The following is an 18,983-nucleotide window of genomic DNA, read 5'->3' on the forward strand; positions in this document are numbered from 1 at the left end:
AGAGGGGCACCACAGTGGTAAGAGGGGCACCACTGTGGTAAGAGGAGCACCACCGTGGTAAGAGGGGCACCACCGTGGTAAGAGGGGCACCACTGTGGTAAGAGGGGCACCACAGTGGTAAGAGGAGCACCACAGTGGTAAGAGGGGCACCACAGGGGTAAGAGGAGCACCACAGTGGTAAGAGGGGCACCACAGTGGTAAGAGGAGCACCACAGTGGTAAGAGGGGCACCACAGTGGTAAGAGGGGCACCACAGTGGTAAGAGGGGCACCACAGGGGTAAGAGGAGCACCACAGTGGTAAGAGGGGCACCACAGTGGTAAGAGGAGCACCACAGTGGTAAGAGGGGCACCACAGTGGTAAGAGGGGCACCACAGTGGTAAGAGGGGCACCACAGTGGTAAGAGGGGCACCACAGTGGTAAGAGGGGCACCACAGTGGTAAGAGGAGCACCACAGTGGTAAGAGGGGCACCACAGTGGTAAGAGGGGCACCACAGTGGTAAGAGGGGCACCAAAGTGGTAAGAGGAGCACCACAGTGGTAAGAGGGGCACCACAGTGGTAAGAGGAGCACCACAGTGGTAAGAGGGGCACCACAGTGGTAAAAGGAGCACCACCGTGGTAAGAGGGGCAACAGAGTGGTAAGAGAAGCACCACCGTGGTAATAGGAGCACCACCGTGGTAAGAGGAGCACCACCGTGGTAAGAGGAGCACCACCGTGGTAAGAGGAGCACCACCGTGGTAAGAGGAGCACCACAGTGGTAAGAGGAGCACCACCGTGGTAAGAGGGGCACCACAGTGGTAAGAGGAGCACCACCGTGGTAAGAGGAGCACCACAGTGGTAAGAGGAGCACCACCGTGGTAAGAGGGGCACCACAGTGGTAAGAGGAGCACCACCGTGGTAAGAGGGGCACCACAGTGGTAAGAGGAGCACCACCGTGGTAAGAGGAGCACCACCGTGGTAAGAGGAGCACCACCGTGGTAAGAGGAGCACCACCGTGGTAAGAGGAGCACCACCGTGGTAAGAGGAGCACCACAGTGGTAAGAGGAGCACCACCGTGGTAAGAGGAGCACCACCGTGGTAAGAGGGGCACCACCGTGGTAAGAGGAGCACCACCGTGGTAAGAGGGGCACCACAGGGGTAAGAGGAGCACCACCGTGGTAAGAGGGGCACCACAGTGGTAAGAGGGGCACCACAGTGGTAAGAGGAGCACCACAGTGGTAAGAGGAGCACCACAGTGGTAAGAGGGGCACCACCGTGGTAAGAGGGGCACCACAGTGGTAAGAGGAGCACCACCGTGGTAAGAGGGGCACCACAGTGGTAAGAGGGGCACCACAGTGGTAAGAGGAGCACCACAGTGGTAAGAGGAGCACCACAGTGGTAAGAGGGGCACCACCGTGGTAAGAGGGGCACCACAGTGGTAAGAGGAGCACCACAGTGGTAAGAGGGGCACCACCGTGGTAAGAGGGGCACCACAGTGGTAAGAGGAGCACCACAGTGGTAAGAGGAGCACCACCGTGGTGCCCCTCTTACCACGGTAACCTCACCACTGTGACCTTATTGCACGTATATATATACGTGTGTGCGTTATTGTATTATTATAATTATTATTATTATCATTATTATATAACAATAAGTCAGTTATCACAAATTCCGAAGTATCCCTGTTCAGTCTGTTTCTCGTGTATCCCTGTTACTCCTGGTGCAAGTACATCCTTCACCTCACTCTCCTCTTCCTCTTCCTATCCCTCATCCTCGTTCCTTAAAATCTTCTCTCTGCGTCCTGCAAAAGCGAAGTTAATGAATCTGAGAGGCTGCTTGATGGATTAACGTGGCCATCTTTGTGTCAGCGGCCAGACCTCCCACACCTTGCACACCCATGCTGGTAAGGGAATTATTTTTTCGGTTTAGACTAGTGATTCTCAACCTGGGGGCCGCGGACCCCCAACGGGGAGGCATGGAGTAAATGTACGCAACAAAATTGCTGCTTTAGCCAGCGATTTTCTACCTTTGCGATGCTTGAAATTCTAGTGATTTTATATTTAGTGTTTTACTGTGTAGACTGGAAGGCCTACTGAAGGCATCAGTTATATGATCAAAAAGTTCACTGAGCGGGCAGCCGTGTCTAAGACCCGCGTCACGAAAAATAAAAATCAAATACCCACATATAAAATACCCTTATTATCTACGTAGCAAGATGCAAGAACTGTGTCAAATATATATATTGCTCTAATTTTTGCAGGGGTGGATGGGTAAGCCAGCCTAAGGTCTCGGTCACATGACCAAAAGCTCCACGTTAGAATTTGTAGCCCGGGATTCTATGACGGGGTAGTTAGAAAAAAACATTGAAATTACTCCTAATTTGCAATAACCATGAATTTTCACTGATAGAGCTTTTCATACACTAAGCTTGTCATGCAGGCGGAAAGCTCTAAGGCAACCAAATCACTTATATTTTGCTAATATACCTTATGTATAGGCCATAGGATAGGCTGACAATGTTGCATCGCTCCTTCCTCTCTTGACCGGCTGTGTCAGGCGAGCGTGTTTGACAGTGCGTGTAGGAGACATGAAAGACTAGTCACCAGTCTGGTGGCACTGGCTCTAGAGCAGTAGTCACCTGTCTGGTGGCACTGGCTCTAGAGCAGTAGTCACCAGTCCGGTGGCACTGGGTCTAGAGCAGTAGTCACCAGTCCGGTGGCACTGGCTCTAGAGCAGTAGTCACCAGTCTGGTGGCACTGGCTCTAGAGCAGTAGTCACCAGTCTGCTGGCACTGGCTCTAGAGCAGTAGTCACCTGTCTGGTGGCACTGGCTCTAGAGCAGTAGTCACCTGTCTGGTGGCACTGGCTCTAGAGCAGTAGTCACCTGTCTGGTGGCACTGGCTCTAGAGCAGTAGTCACCAGTCTGGTGGCACTGGCTCTAGAGCAGTAGTCACCTGTCTGGTGGCACTGGCTCTAGAGCAGTAGTCACCAGTCTGGTGGCACTGGCTCTAGAGCAGTAGTCACCTGTCTGGTGGCACTGGCTCTAGAGCAGTAGTCACCAGTCTGGTGGCACTGGCTCTAGAGCAGTAGTCACCTGTCTGGTGGCACTGGCTCTAGAGCAGTAGTCACCAGTCTGGTGGCACTGGTTCTAGAGCAGTAGTCACCAGTCTGGTGGCACTGGTTCTAGAGCAGTAGTCACCAGTCTGGTGGCACTGGCTCTAGAGCAGTAGTCACCAGTCTGGTGGCACTGGTTCTAGAGCAGTAGTCACCAGTCTGGTGGCACTGGCTCTAGAGCAGTAGTCACCAGTCTGGTGGCACTGGTTCTAGAGCAGTAGTCACCAGTCTGGTGGCACTGGCTCTAGAGCAGTAGTCACCAGTCTGGTGGCACTGGCTCTAGAGCAGTAGTCACCAGTCTGGTGGCACTGGCTCTAGAGCAGTAGTCACCAGTCTGGTGGCACTGGCTCTAGAGCAGTAGTCACCAGTCTGGTGGCACTGGCTCTAGAGCAGTAGTCACCAGTCTGGTGGCACTGGCTCTAGAGCAGTAGTCACCAGTCCGGTGGCACTGGCTCTAGAGCAGTAGTCACCAGTCCGGTGGCACTGGCTCTAGAGCAGTAGTCACCAGTCTGGTGGCACTGGCTCTAGAGCAGTAGTCACCAGTCTGGTGGCACTGGCTCTAGAGCAGTAGTCACCAGTCTGGTGGCACTGGCCAGAATAAATGTGTAGAACCAAAATAAATTTGTAGAACCAAAATAAAAGTCAATTCATAATTTCCCGTGAGGCTGCATCCATTTTCTAGAAGGGTCACTTGCGGTTCTCAGGCCGCAACTAGGAGACCACTGCTCTAGAGTGTAGATGAATGGTTCAGATTATTATTCTATTAATCAAAGGGGAGCGCTAAACCCGTAGGATTATACAGCGCCTGTGAGGGGGGGGGGGATGTGGAAGGTATTCAGGGAACTAGAACACAGATCCAATTCCCTAGCTGAAAAGCTCCTCACCAGCGTCAAGGAACCTCGCTTGGGGGTATAAATGATTCAGAGAACCGACACGTTGATAAATTAGACAATGTGCAACACTTGGGTATCTTTATTGTGGGAACGTTTCGCCCACCAGAGGCTTCATCAGTCCAGTACTAGGGGTTATGTTTCGTCTGGCTTAGTGTGATTGGTACTGCGTACTCTGTCGCCAAAGTTCGTAGGTCGGAGCTTCCTCTGGCCTAAGCGTAATATATTTAGAAAATGTGCGAAAACCGTACGGGTTTTGCGCATTTTATAAATGAAGCACTGCAAGGCTGAGGAGAGCTATCAACAAAAATGACAGACAAACAGAAGCTGACAGACAGGATTTAAACATTTCGACATCAACGTAAAACATTTCCATTCTCACTGATTTTCTCAACAGTGTTCAACCCTACAATAAGAGAATTAGTATCCCATCGTAAGGTTTCGATACCGTTGCACCCCCTTTCCTTACAATCCCCCCGAATCTCACTATATTACGACTAGTGTTCACCTGCATGAACGCAGGTGAACACTAGTGAACAGCCATGATAACACGTGAACTGAAGTGATTCCAGATGATTTTATAGAGAAATAGGGATCTGCTACCGTATACAGGTAACTTCAAGTGAGTACCAATAAATCTGAATACAGGTGAATACAATAAATACAGCTGATTATAAGTGAATAGCGGTAGTTGCAGGTGTATACGGGTACTGTGCCTACAGCCGTATGAAAGAAATCCGTATTAATAATCTCCATTCGCAAATGTTTGTAAATCTCAATGCTAAATTAGTCACATTTTTAAGTTAATAATTGGAATTCTGTAGGCAAAATATAACTGATAAATATGTGGAAGAATTTTGGGTAGCTACATGTGTATATGTGGGAATATAGGAACATACATGTATAGAGGAAAACAGCTGAATATATTGTTCATGAAATATAACACGACTGTAAATAGACCAGGGAACGAGTGGGGGTTTAAACTCATGGCGAGTGAGTGGTAAAAGTCCAGGCCAGTGCGTTAATAACTACTTGGCCAGCTGGCTCTGTCGTAGGGGTTCTTAAAGGAGATTTGAGGGTTGAAGGTAGACACACTAGTTGGGTGGTAACGATATACATTGTCAGACTGTGATAATGGGAGATGGAGCCCAGCCTGCCGTGTCACTGCCTAGCTGGATGTTATACGCCGACTGAGGCCGAGGTAGCTCGCCTCACACTCAAGCTGTATCCCGTGACGTCATACAGTCACAGGCCTAAGGGATCTTCTATATAAAGCACATGGATGATACTATAATGCTCAGTTAATCTATACAACACATGTAAGGGGATTCAGCAACTATGCTGACAGCTCAGTGGTTAACGCACTGTAAATTTACAGGTAAATACAGCTGATTAAGGTGAATACAAACCTAAATTACAAAAAAATTTAAAGAAAAACACACGTTCTTGCTATTGTTTATTTATCACCATTCTCGTCAGTACAAAAAAGATAGAAAAACAAAAGCAAAAACAAATGCCTTTTATTTACACACGACTACTTGCAAGCAAGCGCTGTTCATTACGGGAAGCGCAAAGCCAGCAGGGGCCACACAGAGCCAGGGTTGTGGGAGGTAATCAGGTTTGGTCCAAGGGAAGGGCACCTGTAACTCTTTGGATCAAAAGCCCATCCGTATCCCTTGAGATGAGTGGTACATGATACCAAATTAACCTTTAAGTGAGTAATTATTGCTGTTGAACTTGATTTAAGATAATCAGATAAAGATACCAAGATATATGCAAGAATCGCAATCAAGCGATGCAAGATGCAGAACAACCACAGGGGGAGTTGAATGATAGCTCTAGGCCTTTCGTGTTGCAATCAACACATCAGAAGCTTGCAATGTTGCAGCAGTGAGTAAGATTTCGGCAGATTCGTTCAGGATGCTCTTGCAAGAGCGACCCTCTGAGCGAATCTGCTGAGCTCTCTAACTCATTTCTGCAACATTGCAAGCTCCTGATGTGTCGATTGCATCACGAAAGGCCTAGAGCTACCATTCAACTCTCCCTGTGCTTGTTTTGCACCAAGATATATATGATCAACGGTGATCATTGTTTATAAGGTATAAGGTATATAAGGATCATTGTATATAAGGTATCAGAACTAACGTCTTAAAGTACCGTCGATTTTTCTCCCTTACGTCTATTACAGCCTTGTTAATCACACAACAATGCTAGTAAGACGTCGCTACACACGTTGTTGTCCATACCTCACATGAAAAAAAATAGCAAATAGCTTAGGAGCACAGATATTTACAAATATAAAGCTGACAGAAAGCTGGATACAAGTATTACAACTTTCGTCCCCTGGATGGCACCTGCATTTGCTTCACGGCTTGGCACCTGATACTCGAGCTTTGTAACAGTATCAGTGGGAGGAATGCAGTGATATGATGCACCACCTAGGTTCATATTTTCCTTCGGGTTCTGCTTAATGTAACTTGATTTTCCTCTCTCGGGTAGGTTACATACGCCCTGGCTTATGTGAAACCACATAGGCAAATATTTTTGTTAGTGGGTTTGGATTTGAGAAGGTCCTGCCTAGTATGGGCCAGTAGGACTGCTGTAGATTTTCGCCTTTCTAATGTTCTTATATCTAGATCAAGGTTCGAAATTTCCTAAACCAGGATTATTACGTAGCATTTTTACGGAGTAACTTCATTCTATTCTTTTTACATTTGGCTGTAGTACTCTTTATTAGGGTATCACAGGCGATTCACAGCTCCATCTCACGGTAAAACATTTCTGTATCAAAATATGAGTCAACAGAATCACAATATAAATGCCTCTGGGTGGTGAACCTGGCGTCATGTGTATAAAAACAGCCATCGAAAGATTAGGGCCCGTGTCAGGACTTTGTCCAGACGAGTATCACAACAACAACCCGACGCTTTGGTCTTCCCCAGGCCGGGACCTGCCATCAGTATGTGATTTAATTTAGTCTTAACTAATTAAAGTCTCCTGAGTGTAAGTACTGTCAGTTTACGCTTCTACTTACATGCCAAATCACTTCTCATCTTAAGAGTAAACACTCTATAGTGTAACTTAAAAGATTTTTCTCCTACTAAAACACTAGGATTTCTCAGCTTCTTTATTAAATAGCACAAAGCAGTCGATGATGTAGTTTGGCACTTGATATCCTAAGATAAGGAACAAACATCCTTTCACTGAATAACCCAAGGCCGTTGCCAAAGTCAAAGTTTTCTACACTGCACGAGCACTCTAAATAAGGAGGAACACCTCACTCAATATAGTCGAGAGTGTAACCCAGGTTTTTACGCTGCAGGAACAAGTGGATCTCCCAGAAGGGGGGACGCTGGCGGTCGTTGGGTCTCCAACAAGCAGTCATCATGTCGTACATCTCCCGGGGACAAAGAGGAGGCTGAGGCAGCACCATCATGCCGGATCCGTCACCATGGTAGCAGTGAGACACGTTCTCCAGCACTCCATCATCACTCAGCTCATCGTAGGGATGCTGGCGTGCCATCGTCAGGATCTCCCACAGCGTCACTCCGAACGCCCACACGTCACTCTTGGTGGAGAACCGGGCCTGTAAGACAGATTCCCAAGCCATCCACCTTATGGGCAAGAGAGCCTGGCTTTCGCTCAGCCGATAGTAATCGCTGGAAAACATAGGTCGGCTCATGGCAAAGTCTGAGATCTTAATACTGAGACCGCTTCCAACTAGGCAGTTGCGAGTTGCCAAGTCACGGTGAACTAACTTGATGGCTTCTAAGTGCCTCATTCCAGAAGCCACCTGAATAGCTATGTAAATAAGGCTTCCATAACTTATAAGAGGTCGATTCGATCCCGATCCACCGAGAATTGTGTCCTCAGACGAGTGTCTTCTGAGGAACTGGTAGAGGTCTCCATGGATGAGGTATTCCATCAACATACACAAAGGCTCCGTCCTGGTTACCATGCCCACCAGACGTGCAACATTGGGGTCATCAATGTGACTCAGCGTTCTCGCTTCTTGACTAAATTCCTTTTTTAAAACTTCTTTTGTTCCGGAATGGAGCTGTTTCATCAGTACTATTCGTGAGCCATTGCGGCCAACATCGTCGACTCTACACAGTTGGACAACACCAAAGGCTCCTCCTCCAAGAACTTCCTTCGGGTGAAGGCGATGGCGGGCCAGCTCTGGCACTGGTCGCTCGTAGTTGGCATCAGAGACATGCGTTTCGCTGTAAATAACGGTGCCTGTCACTCCCTGAATGCTGGAGGCTTGACATAATTGTGACGCTGTTAAATAATGCTCCTCAGGAGGCGGGGGGATGGGTGGTAGGGGTGGGCAAGAAGGTGGATCCTTGAGTGAGGGTATTGTGGCTAGTGAATTCACAGGCTGGCTGAATGGTGCAGGCAGAGAAGGTAAGTAGGCCTCTGAAAATGGGGGCGGAGGGGTCATGTTGAGGTCAGGCACTGCATAGTCCACAGAATCATCAGTCTCAGGAGGGAATGGGTTCTTGATGATCGTGTCGGATAACGCACCAGATTTCGCGAGGCTGTATTGGCTACAGGTGAGCTGAGCTTTATAGGGCTCCTGGTACAAGGATGACCCAGCTTCTTCGTCCATAGCAACGTGGCCGTAGAGCTTCCCATTGGCTCTGGAGTACCCGTTGGACACCGACGCCAGGCTCAAATTAATGTGCAGGTCCTTCATCTTCATAGACACCTTGCGGTTCTCGGCAGCGTTGTTCGGGGGTTCCTGCTTGTCACTTGCGAGGGGAAGCCTGGTTCGGTAATAGAGGAAACAGAGCACTAGAGGCACCACCCCGAACACCACCCCCAGCGTCACCAGTCCACCAATGAGCAGCCCCGACGGGGAGTCATCAGGGGTGGCTGGAGACAGGTGGGAACGAGATTCAAAAGTCTGTCCCACCTCCCTGAGGGTCTCTGCCATCTTTGGCTCTTCTTCCTCCGTCATATTACAACGACAGGGCACTAAAAAATACAAGAAAAAACAATTAATGCTTAAAAAGAGTTACTTATTAATATCAGAATAAATTTATCAATGACTAATTCATAAATCTTTTGTCAACTGAAATTTAAATGTAACGTGGTCTATACATGTTAATGGTTGGACTACATGCGCTAATTACTGATTTGTATGTGATAATGAATGACCTACTAAGCTCTGCCAAAGCATTGTATAGTTATAGCGAATTATTTGTTGAGTAGCCTTGAATGAGCTAGAGTGAATGAAGAATTTTAATTGATAAAAAAAGCGTAAGAAACAGTAATTGGAGTAATGCTGACAAATGTAGTACCAGTTTTAGTCGTACTAGTGATAGAAATAGCAGCTCCAGCGACACTAAGTGTAGCAAATGGTGGTGGCATACAAAGCATAACTTGCCTCAGTCGAAGAGGACTTTGGAAATAAGAATTTACTGAAATCAACAGCTCTTTTGGAGATGAGGATCTGAGTCTGTGGCGACTTTGGAGATGATGGATGTGGTATAAAATACCGACAGGTTGATGAGTAAGACATGTGTAACAGTTGGGAATCTTTATTTTTGAAAAGTTACATCTACACAGTAGGCTTCTTCAGTCAAATAACGAGTCAGCCGGAGTAGCAGCGAAGTAAATATGATGTAATCATTACATCAACCTTGGAGAAAATAGTATTTGAGGTGGTCAGTACCGCAGCCTAGAGAAGAGTTGAGCTCCATGGAGCTGAAACGTTACAGTAATAAAGATACCAACTGATCCACGTGTCTTACTCATCGACTTCGAAGATAAGAACTTGCCTGAGTCAAAGGCGACTTCGAAGGTAAAAACTTACCTGAGTCAAAGGCGACTTCGAAGATAAGATCCTACTTAAATCAAAGGCGACTTCGGGACTTCAAAGATAAGGACTTACCCGAATCAAAAGCCACTTCGGAGATGAGGATCCACTTGAGGGAGAAGTACAGCTGCAGCTTCACAAACTTGGCGGCTGCGTTGTGTAGTCTGATGGTAACATTGCGCGCGTGCTCGAAGATGCGGTCCACCACGTACTCGAACTCCACCGCTGGCTGCACGTGGTAATGTTCTCCACCCACACTGAACAGCACGCGCGCCCGCGAGAACACCTACCAGAGAGACAAAACTCCTGTCATGTAGATAAATGATGAAGAACAATGTGATCTACTGGAGAACACCTGATAATGTGATCTACTGGAGAACACCTGATAATGTGATCTACTGGAGAACACCTGACAATGTGATCTACTGGAGAACACCTGACAATGTGATCTACGGAGAACACCTGACAATGTGATCTACTGGAGAACACCTGATAATGTGATCTACTGGAGAACACCTGATAATGTGATCTACTGGAGAACACCTGATAATGTGATCTACTGGAGAACACCTGACAATGTGATCTACTGGAGAACACCTGATAATGTGATCTACTGGAGGACACTTGACAATGTGATCTACTGGAGAACACCTGACAATGTGATCTACTGGAGAACACCTGATAATGTGATCTACTGGAGAACACCTGACAATGTGATCTACTGGAGAACACCTGATAATGTGATCTACTGGAGGACACTTGACAATGTGATCTACTGGAGAACACCTGACAATGTGATCTACTGGAGAACACCTGATAATGTGATCTACTGGAGAACACCTGATAATGTGATCCACTGGAGAACACCTGACAATGTAATCTACTGTATAATACCTGTTAAGGAGAAAGAACTTATAAATTATTTTCTATGATGCGTTAAACCCGTGTGGATCATTTAGCACAAGATGTGACGGAGGGTCGATCTTATATTCACTAATAGCAACACTGAGACAAACACGGTGAATTTTTGCAAGGAAAAAAAATCTCACAACTCAAGGCGCATTTCGTATCTTTTGAACAGCGAGAGTTCCGAAAGTTTTCTTCATGGTCAACTATCTGAAGCAAGTCAAAAATCACGACGTTCTAACCACTAGTCCAGCAATCCTACAAACATCATGTATCTAGTAGCACTAGGCATAAAAAAAGCCATACCACGGGTGGGGTTAGAACCCGCGATCAGAGAGTCTCAAAAGTCCAGACCGTCGCGTTAGCCACTGGGCCAGCTACATTCATCCAACTAGGTATATTTCTACACCATAGGAAGGTTAGCATAGGCACCAGTGGCTAACGCGTCGGTCTGGAGTTTTGAGACTCTCTGATCGCGGGTTCTAACCCCACCCGTGGTATGGTTTGTTTGCAATCGTGTCATTACGATTTCCTGAGTCATGTTGACAGCACTAGGCATGTTGCGTGATGCCAGGACATAGTGGCTGTGGTGTGCTCACAACAAATGTCATCCTACTCCCGTTTGATATACCTGCCTCCATAAGAAGTCCACATCTAACTTTAGTAAATTGTTAAATATGATATAAAAAGCAGAGTAAAAGTGCCTAAAATTATAGATTTTAATGAATTTTCACAATCAATTAAAAATATATATATATTTTTTTTTATGTTTGGACAAGATGGGAGACAGTAAAGGCGACTTGTTTCTCGCCTCCTCCTGGCTGGACCTGACATGTCAACAAACCTTTCGTCGCCAGAGATTAAAATTTGGCTGAGGTAGCAGTAGTGCTGTGTAGCTGGTAGTGAACGTAGGATCGAACCTCCGCCACTCCTTGTGGTTAATGACACAACCAGGTATAGTGCTTCACGTAGATAACGAGCAACAAAGTACTCAAATCAGGGAACGGGTTTGGTTTGGACACCAAATTGTACAGGTACGAGTATGGTAATGTCGACAGATTGTGGGGATAGCAGACACAGGCCTGGTCATGGACTGGCGAGGCCTGGTCATGGACTGGCGAGGCCTGGTCATGGACTGGCGAGGCCTGGTCATGGATTGGCGGAGCCTGGTCATGGACTGGCGAGGCCTGGTCATGCACTGGCGAAGCCTGGTCATGGACTGGCGAGGCCTGGTCATGGACTGGCGAGGCCTGGTCATGGACTGGCGAAGCCTGGTCATGGACAGGCGAGGCCTGGTCATGGACTGGCGAGGCCTGGTCATGGACTGGCGAGGCCTGGTCATGGACTGGCGAGGCTTGGTCATGGACTGGCGAGGCCTGGTCATGGACTGGCGAAGCCTGGTCATGCACTGGCGAGGCCTGGTCATGGACTGGTGAGGCCTGGTCATGGACTGGCGAGGCCTCGTCATGGACTGGCGAGGCCTGGTCATGGACTGGCGAAGCCTGGTCATGGACGTACCAAACCAATATTCTCAATATTTATCACCAACTTGTGAACAGAGACCATTTTTACACCACAAGACGGGCAGCTATCATCACTCTCTGGAGATGCGTCCTTCTCAATGGCATTACTCCATCATTCATGCCCCGAATGTCTCGCATATGGAAGAACTTTACACAATAAATGGCCTTTGAAGAAATAAAGGAAACTGACCAAATGGCCCACACTTTACTTTATTATATTCCTGCTATAACAAAAGTATTATTAAACCACGGATCGGGCGGGGATTGAACCCAAAGGCCAGTCCGGAAACTTCAGGGCAGTTGAAGATATTAATACTCTATACCTTTTAAAATAAGCTGAGAGAGAGAGAGAGAGAGAGAGAGAGAGAGAGAGAGAGAGAGAGAGAGAGAGAGAGAGAGAGAGAGAGAGAGAGAGAGAGAGAGAGAGAGAGAGAGAGAGAGAGAGAGAGAGAGACAGAGACAGAGACAGAGACAGAGACAGACAGACAGAGACAGAAACAGAGAGACAGAGAGACGAACTTCAAGTGGAAGGCAATTATAGGGCATTTTGCGGTCATGGGTAATAATGATTAGATAATTATTTATGCAAATGAAGAAAGCAGAGGCTAATTACCATAGTCGACAGTTTGCTCACGTCAGGACTAATGAGGACCCACCTACAGGGAGTTGACCTGCCTGAAGCCTTCACCCAAACCTAGATACCAGAGACAAGTAGTGGAGATGTAGGTTTGAGGTGATCAGTCCCTCAGCCTTGAAGAAGTAAGTTTGGGGTAATCAGTCCCTTAGCCTTGAAGGAGTAAATTAGAGGTGGTCAGTCCCTCACCTACACCTCTCCCACCTCACTTACAGGGAGTTGACCTGTTTGACTCCTACTCTCAGACCATCCCACCTACAGGGAGTTGACTTGTCTCTAATTCTACACTAAAGCCAGTTCACACATGCAGGAATTTGACTTCTCATTCAGAGAAGGCAGCCACTGGGTTACATCAATATATGGGTTAGGTCAGTCACTGGGTTAGGTCAGACACTAGCTTAAGGCGGCCACTAGCTTAAGGCAGCCACTAGCTTAAGTTAGACACTAGCTTAAGGCAGCCACTCAGTGAAGGCAGCCACTCAGTGAAGGCAGCCACTCAGTGAAGGCAGCCAGGCAGAACACCACACCCTAAACAGACAAACCCGTTTGAAAGCCGTAGGCGAGAGACGGGTTCAGAGTGCTCACCCACTAATGCCTACGTGTGTGTGTGTGTGTGTGTGTGTGTGTGTGTGTGTGTGTGTGTGTGTGTGTGTGTGTGTGTGTGTGTGTGTGTGTGTGTGTGTGTGTGTGTGTTTTATTTTCACAATTCCTCGCACCTACTTTAAAACAGAGTTCAAAAAACACACTAAGCTTCTCATGAAGCCCCTTCCAAACAGGGGGCTAAGCCCCCCTTCCCTTGATGCCAGTGAAAGGTCCTTAATCCAAGAAAATCTCAGCTAACCTCTCTTTTCCCTTGGATCAAAAATAACTTCCTAGTTTCCAAGTTCTGTATGACCCTTATAGATTTCCTTAATAATAATAATAATAATAATAATAATAATAATAATAATAATAATAATAATAAAAATGATAATAATAATAGTAATAATAATAATAATAATAATAATAATAATAATAATAATAATAATAATAATAATAATAATAATAATAAAAATGATAATAATAATAATAATAATAATAATAATAATAATAATAATAATAATAATAATAATAATAATAATATTATTATTATTATTATTATTATTATTATTATTTTGACTTGTTTTCTTTCCCATTGATTTAAAAAACTGTCATATCAGGCTTTTCATTTAATTTTCAGAAATTTTAATTTTAAGAGTTTTTTTTATCCCCTCATCTCCACATACAGAAATTTTTCAACTGTTTTTACAAGGGATTTTAATATTACTGAATTCCTTGTTGATTAATTGGGCAATTATTCGTCTTTCCCAAATTATTGTCAAATGGGAACGGTAAATCGAGCCGCGTTTCAATCTGTCCTGGACTATTTGTTACTGGTAATGCCACAGGTCTGGCCACAGGTCTGGCCAAATCATTGTGGGATCTTGATGCTGTAAATTCTTCATTATAATCAAGGGGGAAGCGCTAAAGCTGTAGGATTATATAGCGCCTGTGAGGGGGATGTGGAAGGTATTCAGGCTTAATTCAGGGAACTGGGGCACAGATCCAATTCCCTAGATCAAGAGCCCCTCACCAGCGTCAAGGAACATCCCTTGAGGGAGGAAATTCTTCAACGCTTGCCAAACCTAACATGGCTTACTTCCACTGGTAGATTTATCCACTGGTGACGCCGTCTACCACTGCTTCACCTCTCCTGTCTGCTGTATATAAATTCTTTCTCCGTGCATATGTTATAAGTATATAAGTGGTTGTAAATAAACACTTTTTAAGGGGGTGGACCAGTAAGCCAGCGGAAGGCTTCGGTCAGATAACCAAAAGCTCCAGTTGTGGGTCATCATATGACCAAGACCCGCGTCAGGAAACACTTGTCCTGTTTCCTGACAAAACAAATACCTACCATATGGTGTATTTTTATCAAGATTAATGGACTGAGCACATCGACTCTAGGCTGAAGGACTCACAACCTCAAACTCCTCCTCGTTTTCGCCAGCCACTAGTTGAAGTTTACCTGGAAAGGGTTTCGGAAATCAACGCCCCCGCGACTCGATCTGAGACCAGACCTCATGGTGGATCAGGGTCTGAGCAACCAGACTGTTAACATCACAAAATAGACACACAAAAGATGCACAAATCTTAATTCTGACACGTCTCTCTCAGTGTAGAACTTAATAACAGGTTCACGAGTCCAAACGCTTTGTTTACAAGTTAAGTTATAATGTATATACAAAATAATATTATTGAAAATTGTGTAAAATATCGACAAGTTGAAGATTAAGACACGTGTGAAACACCTGGGGGGATCTTTATTGATGAAACGTTTCGCCTACACAGTAGGCATCTTCAGTCAAATAAAAATGGAACAGTAGTAATAAAATAAAGATATAATCAGTCCAATTTTGGAGAAATAATATTTGAGGTGGTTAAACTGACCACCTCAAACTGACTGCTGCTACTGACTACTACTCCCTTTTTATCTGACTGAAGAAGCCTACTGTGTAGGCGAAACGTTTCGTCAATAAAGATACCCAACAGTTGCATATGTGTCTTAATCTTCACAGAATATTCAACAGTATTCCCTAAAATGCAACAAATGTTAACATCTGCAAATGCAACAGATGTCCAACATCCTCGTCAACAACTTCTGAAAATAAAATAGTTAACCACTCGTTTATCTGCTTTTCAATACATATCCAAAACGACGATCAATGAAGATATCTTCCAGCAGAGATATAAAAAAAAACTCTGGACGATCGCCAACCCTTTTATTCGTATCCACGAAATAATATATTTTATCGCATAAATATATCAAACGTGTCAGGCAGGGAGCCTTTTTTTTTTTATAATTGATTCAATGCTCAAAATCCAGTTCGAGAAATCTATATCTAATAGGGATTTCCAGTCTCCGGCTTCGACCCTCTCATGTTCCACCATTTTGTGTACTCACCTATTTGTGGTGTGTGTGTGTGTGTAGGTGTAGTGCCGAATAGGTAATACTTCCAATTTTGGCTAAAATTTGGCGACACTCTTCTTGCCGAACAAGGCAATCGAAAATTTTTGTATGCAGTAATTTCGCAAATATCATTCTGAACCTAACGAAAAAAAATATATTGCATGGTGTATGTTTATTATTAAATTGTAAACTTAATCTAAAATATATTTAGTTGGATTAGGTTAGGAAAGTTTTCCAAGGTTCTTATGGTACAAAATTATTAATATTTACATTATCATAAATGAAAAAAATATATCTTTAAGGGTATAAGAGAAAATTTTAGAAAGAACTTAAAATTAATTGAAGTCTTGCTAATTGGCCAGCTTTACTTATTCGGCACGACATTATATATATATATATATATATATATATATATATATATATATATATATATATATATATATATATATATATATATATATATATATATATATATATATGAGAGAGAGAGAGAGAGAAAGATAAAGAGAGAGAATTCGTAGTTTGGAAATTAGGAGGTGCGGGATTACCAAAACTATTATCCAGAGGGCTGAGGAGGGTTTGTTGAGGTGGTTCGGACATTTAGAGAGGTTGGAACAAAATAGAATGATTTCGAGAGTGTATAAATCTGTAATGGAGGGAAGGCGGGGTAGAGGTCGGCTGGGAAAGGTTGGAGGGAGGAGGGGGGGGCAAAGGAGGTTTTGTGTGCGAGGGGCTTGGACTTACGGCAGGCATGCGTGAGCGTGTTAGATAGGAGTGAATGGGGACAAATTGTTTTAGGGACTTGACGTGCTGTTGGAGTGTGAGCATGGTAACATTTATGAAGGGGTTCAGGGAAACCGGCAGGCCGGACTTGAGTCCTGGAGATGGGAAGTACAGTGCCTGCACTCTGAAGGAGGGGTGTTAATGTTGCAGTTTTATAACTGTAGTGTAAAGCACCTTTCTGGCAAGACAGTGATGGAGTGAATGGTGATGAAAGTCTTTGTTTTTCGGGTCACCCTGCCTTGGTGGGAAACGGCCAGTGTGATAATAATACATAAATCAATATATATATACATATATAGTGATATTTTACCAACTTCCTCCACACGCTTCCTAGGTGTTGAAGACGACAGAGGACTCATCGCTGGTGTTATTGTGAAGATATGGGCCATTTGTGATGATAATGAAGCCTAAAAACGTATCCTGGCTGTCAACATGAAGATGTAAGCCATTTGTGAAGATAATTAAGCCAGAGGGCCTATCCTGGATGTCACTTGCGGAATCCGTAGATGTACACAGAGGAGGACCTACCTGGGTGTCCTTGGTGAAGAAGTTGTTAGCGTAGATGTGGACGGCAGAGAAGTTCCTGATGGAGTCGAACTCAAAGGTAATCTCCACCATCTGTGTGTGGCGGGAGTCGTTCTTCCAGCCCACCCACTCGTATCCTGGCCCATAAAAGATAAACACGCTTCACTAATGTTGAAAATGGTATAAAATGCTGATAAGTTGATGATTATGACATGTGCAGTTGTTGGGTGTCTTTACTGATGAAACGTACCGCTTATGCAGTAGGCTTCTTCTGTCAATTACAGAGGCACTAGGTGCAGTAGTGAAATGAATACGATGTAATCAAGCCATTAACCCTGGGGAAATAGCATATGAGGTGATCTGTCCCTCAGCCTGGACAAGAATTCAGCTCCACGGTCTGCAACGATATCCTTCCAGACCATGGAACTGAACTCTTCTCCAGGCTAAGGGACTGACCACCTCAAATGCTATTTCTCCAAGGTTGATGAACTGACTACATCATCTGTATTTGACTGCCTCTGTATTTCAACAGTAAAGATACCCAACTGTTGCACATGTGTCTGAATCATAACATTTCACTAATCTCACGCCAACTGGTTTCCTTTTTAATGTTTTGACTGGACAAAATCAAAGTCAGCGAGCTAAAGAATGCGCAAGAAAGGCGTGTTTATTTTCAAAGCCTCCAGAGTGAGCTTTTAGGATGGGAAGACGAGTCTCAGACTTTCTTTTCAATCAACATTGTCTGTTTCTTCTCAAAATAACTGGGATAAGTGTTACAAGCAAACTAAAATATAACATTTAAAAATATACAATCATATACGAAACTAATATACACGGAAATACACACACACACACACACACACACACACAAGTTAACATTACACCAAACTTATCGCCAGCAGCACACACATAAGAAAATAAAGGTTAACGGAGTATACTAGCATCATGAAGACCGGCCTTCAGGAACATAAACATAAATTCTCAGTAGACAGACAACACCGGGTGCCTGCTGGGCCTTACTTGGACCTGATAAAGATCTACCTTATATGGGCCAGTAGATCTACCAGGAATCTAGCTGGAGGGTATTCCGGGGATTACCCCCCCCCCCAAGGCCGGATCCATGATCAGGCCTCCTGGTGGATCAGGGCTTGATTAACGAGGCTGTTACTGCTGGCCGCAGGCAGTCCAATATACGAACCACAGCCCGGCTGATCCGGCACTGTGTTTAGGTGTCTATCCAGCTCCCTGTTGAAGACAACCAGGGGTCTATTGGTAATTCCTCTTATGGCTGGTGGGAGGCTGTTGAACAGTCTTGGGCCCCGGACACTTATTGTGTTTTCTCTTAGTGTACCAGTGACGCCCCTAATTTTCACTGGTGATATGTTGCATCGCCTGCCAAGTCTCTTGTTTTCATAGGGAGAGATTTCTATGTACAGATTAGGGACCAGTCCTTCCAGAATCTTCCAGGTGTAGATTATGATGCATCTCTCTCGCCTGTGCTCCAGTGAGTACAAGTCAAGTGCTTCCAGGCGCTCCCAGTAGTTAAGGTGTTTGATGGAACTTATATGTGCAGTAAAGGTTCTCTGTACATTCCCTAGATCTGCAATTTCACCTGCCTTGAATGGGGATGTTAATGTACAGCAGTATTCCAGCCTAGAGAGAACAAGTGATTTAAAAAGGATCATCATTGGCTTGGCATCTCTAGTAATGAATGTTATCATTATCCATCCTATCAGTTTCCTAGCAGATGTGATAGTGGCATTGTTGTGGTCCTTGAAGGTGAGGTCTTCGGACATTACCACTCCCAGGTCCTTCAC

At 45.0% G+C, this 18,983-nt stretch overlaps 1 protein-coding gene across 3 annotated transcripts in view; it reads right to left on the bottom strand.

Annotated features, from left to right (window-relative positions):
- Positions 1-5,425: 5,425 nt before the first annotated feature.
- The window catches only part of LOC128704229 (discoidin domain-containing receptor 2-like), a 160,817-nt gene continuing 147,259 nt past the window's right edge, over positions 5,426-18,983 (bottom strand). For all 3 annotated transcript variants that reach the window (XM_070102980.1, XM_070102979.1, XM_070102981.1), the window contains 3 exons: positions 17,170-17,303; positions 9,882-10,092; positions 5,426-8,962 (listed from right to left, as the gene is read on the bottom strand). In XM_070102980.1, coding sequence (XP_069959081.1) covers positions 7,260-8,962; positions 9,882-10,092; positions 17,170-17,303 — 2,048 coding nt within the window. In that variant the 3' untranslated portion in view covers positions 5,426-7,259. The remainder of the gene's footprint in view (positions 8,963-9,881; positions 10,093-17,169; positions 17,304-18,983) is intronic.

This window comes from Cherax quadricarinatus, chromosome 84 (genome assembly GCF_038502225.1).
Source record: "Cherax quadricarinatus isolate ZL_2023a chromosome 84, ASM3850222v1, whole genome shotgun sequence".
NCBI lineage: Eukaryota > Metazoa > Arthropoda > Malacostraca > Decapoda > Parastacidae > Cherax > Cherax quadricarinatus.